At 66.0% G+C, this 1,529-nt stretch overlaps 1 protein-coding gene across 1 annotated transcript in view; it reads right to left on the bottom strand.

The window, feature by feature from the left end:
* The window catches only part of PPP6R1 (protein phosphatase 6, regulatory subunit 1), a 16,457-nt gene that overhangs the window by 2,782 nt on the left and 12,146 nt on the right, over positions 1 to 1,529 (bottom strand). Inside the window, exons 12-16 of the mRNA XM_010848888.1 lie at positions 1,499 to 1,525; positions 1,284 to 1,373; positions 1,120 to 1,217; positions 214 to 271; positions 4 to 131 (exon numbers count right to left, since the gene is read on the bottom strand). Coding sequence (XP_010847190.1) covers positions 4 to 131; positions 214 to 271; positions 1,120 to 1,217; positions 1,284 to 1,373; positions 1,499 to 1,525 — 401 coding nt within the window. The remainder of the gene's footprint in view (positions 1 to 3; positions 132 to 213; positions 272 to 1,119; positions 1,218 to 1,283; positions 1,374 to 1,498; positions 1,526 to 1,529) is intronic.

The following is a 1,529-nucleotide window of genomic DNA, read 5'->3' as shown; positions in this document are numbered from 1 at the left end:
CCGCCCTGCCAGGCACCGTCCTCCCCGTCAGACTCCCCAGAGCCCTGGCCCTCCTCCTCGTCCTCCTCCTCGTCGTCGTCAAACTGCTGGATGCGGTCCTTGTAGCAGATCTCTAGCAGGTTGGCATTGGGCTGCGGGGGCGGGGTGGGAGGGTGAGGCGGGCCACCTGCCTGCAGCAAACCCCCACCCCCAGCAGCGGTCAGGGCAGCTCACGTTGTCGTCGTCTGCGCTCAGGGAGAAGGTGATGCTGGCTGTCTTGTCAAAAGGCGCGCTGTGGGGGAGGCACAGAGACAGTGAGGGACCCTCTCTCCTGGACCCGGTTCCAGCAGACACACCTCCTGCTAGGGCTGCCTGTGGACCGCAGCCATTCCTGGAGCACCCCCGTCAGCAGGCGTCTGCAGGGCGAGGCGCCCCGCCCGTGTGCCCCCAGTCCCGCGGGGCCCCACGCGGAGGCCTAAGGCTCCTGCACCTTGTTTCCTCTTCATAAAACAAGGGACACAACTTCGCCGGGCAAGCTAGGCTTTCAGGCTTTGAGAGCATAACCTGAGTGAGACACTCATTTCGAGGCACACAGGTCCCCAAGGCAGGACCCAGGTGGGGGCCAGGGAGCCCAGGGATCACGGGAAGTGCTGTGCCCACCACCACCTCGCACCCCCGGCCTTTCTGCGTCCACACATGCCCACCAGTCTCTGCTCGGCTCTCTCCTCCAGAAAGCCTCCAGAAGTGTCACTCCCGGATGAAGGAACCAAATCCACACGCTTTAAGTACTGACACACACCGTGGGAAGAGCTTGTCCGTGTACGCTCCGATCCACACACTGTGCCACTTTCCAACAGCCCCTACTTGTCCTGGTCGCCTCTCGCCCGGAGCGGGAGAGCGCCGTGTCTGCACTGAGCTCTAGCCCCTCCTGTGACGGGACTGCTTCCAGCCTGTCACCTGCTGTCTCCGACACAGGAAGCATGTTCACAACCCCCGCGGGCTGACTTGGCACGTGGCGGACAGGCTCACAACCCCCACCAAGGCAGGTCCCCCAACGCCCTCAGGGGAGGGAGCAGCTGCGGGCGGGGCTCCTCACCACCTCGAAGCCCTCCGCGCCCGGCCTGGCCGGGGCACACTCACTTCACGCTCTCCTCCTGCTCCCCGAACTCCTCGTCGTTGAAGCCGAAGTGGTCGATGAAGGCCGAGGTCATGCGCTGCATCTGGAAGTCCATGAAGGCCTGCGGGGGGCGGCAGTCAGGGCAGGCCTGCACACAGCCTCCCTCCCCTGCCCTCCCTGCCCGCACCTGCTGCAGCACCGCCTCCTCCGGGAAGTTGAACTCCTTGAGCCTGTCGTCCTCATCGTCGCTGGAGGAGTGCAGGTGGTGCGTGTTCACCTGGGCATGGGCCGGCAGGGGTCAGGGCCTGCGGGGCCCCCCGGGGAGGCCTGGGGCAGGCTGGGGCTGCGGGGCGGGGGGCGGGTCCCGGCCTGCAGGAGAACCGGCGCAGGAGACTGACTCACCAGGTCTACCGTGTTCTTCTTGTTGGTCTCC

This window comes from Bison bison, unplaced genomic scaffold, assembly GCF_000754665.1.
Source record: "Bison bison bison isolate TAMUID 2011002044 unplaced genomic scaffold, Bison_UMD1.0 scf7180017850641, whole genome shotgun sequence".
Classification (NCBI taxonomy): Eukaryota; Metazoa; Chordata; class Mammalia; order Artiodactyla; family Bovidae; genus Bison; species Bison bison.
This window is presented reverse-complemented; position numbering and strand designations above follow the sequence as displayed.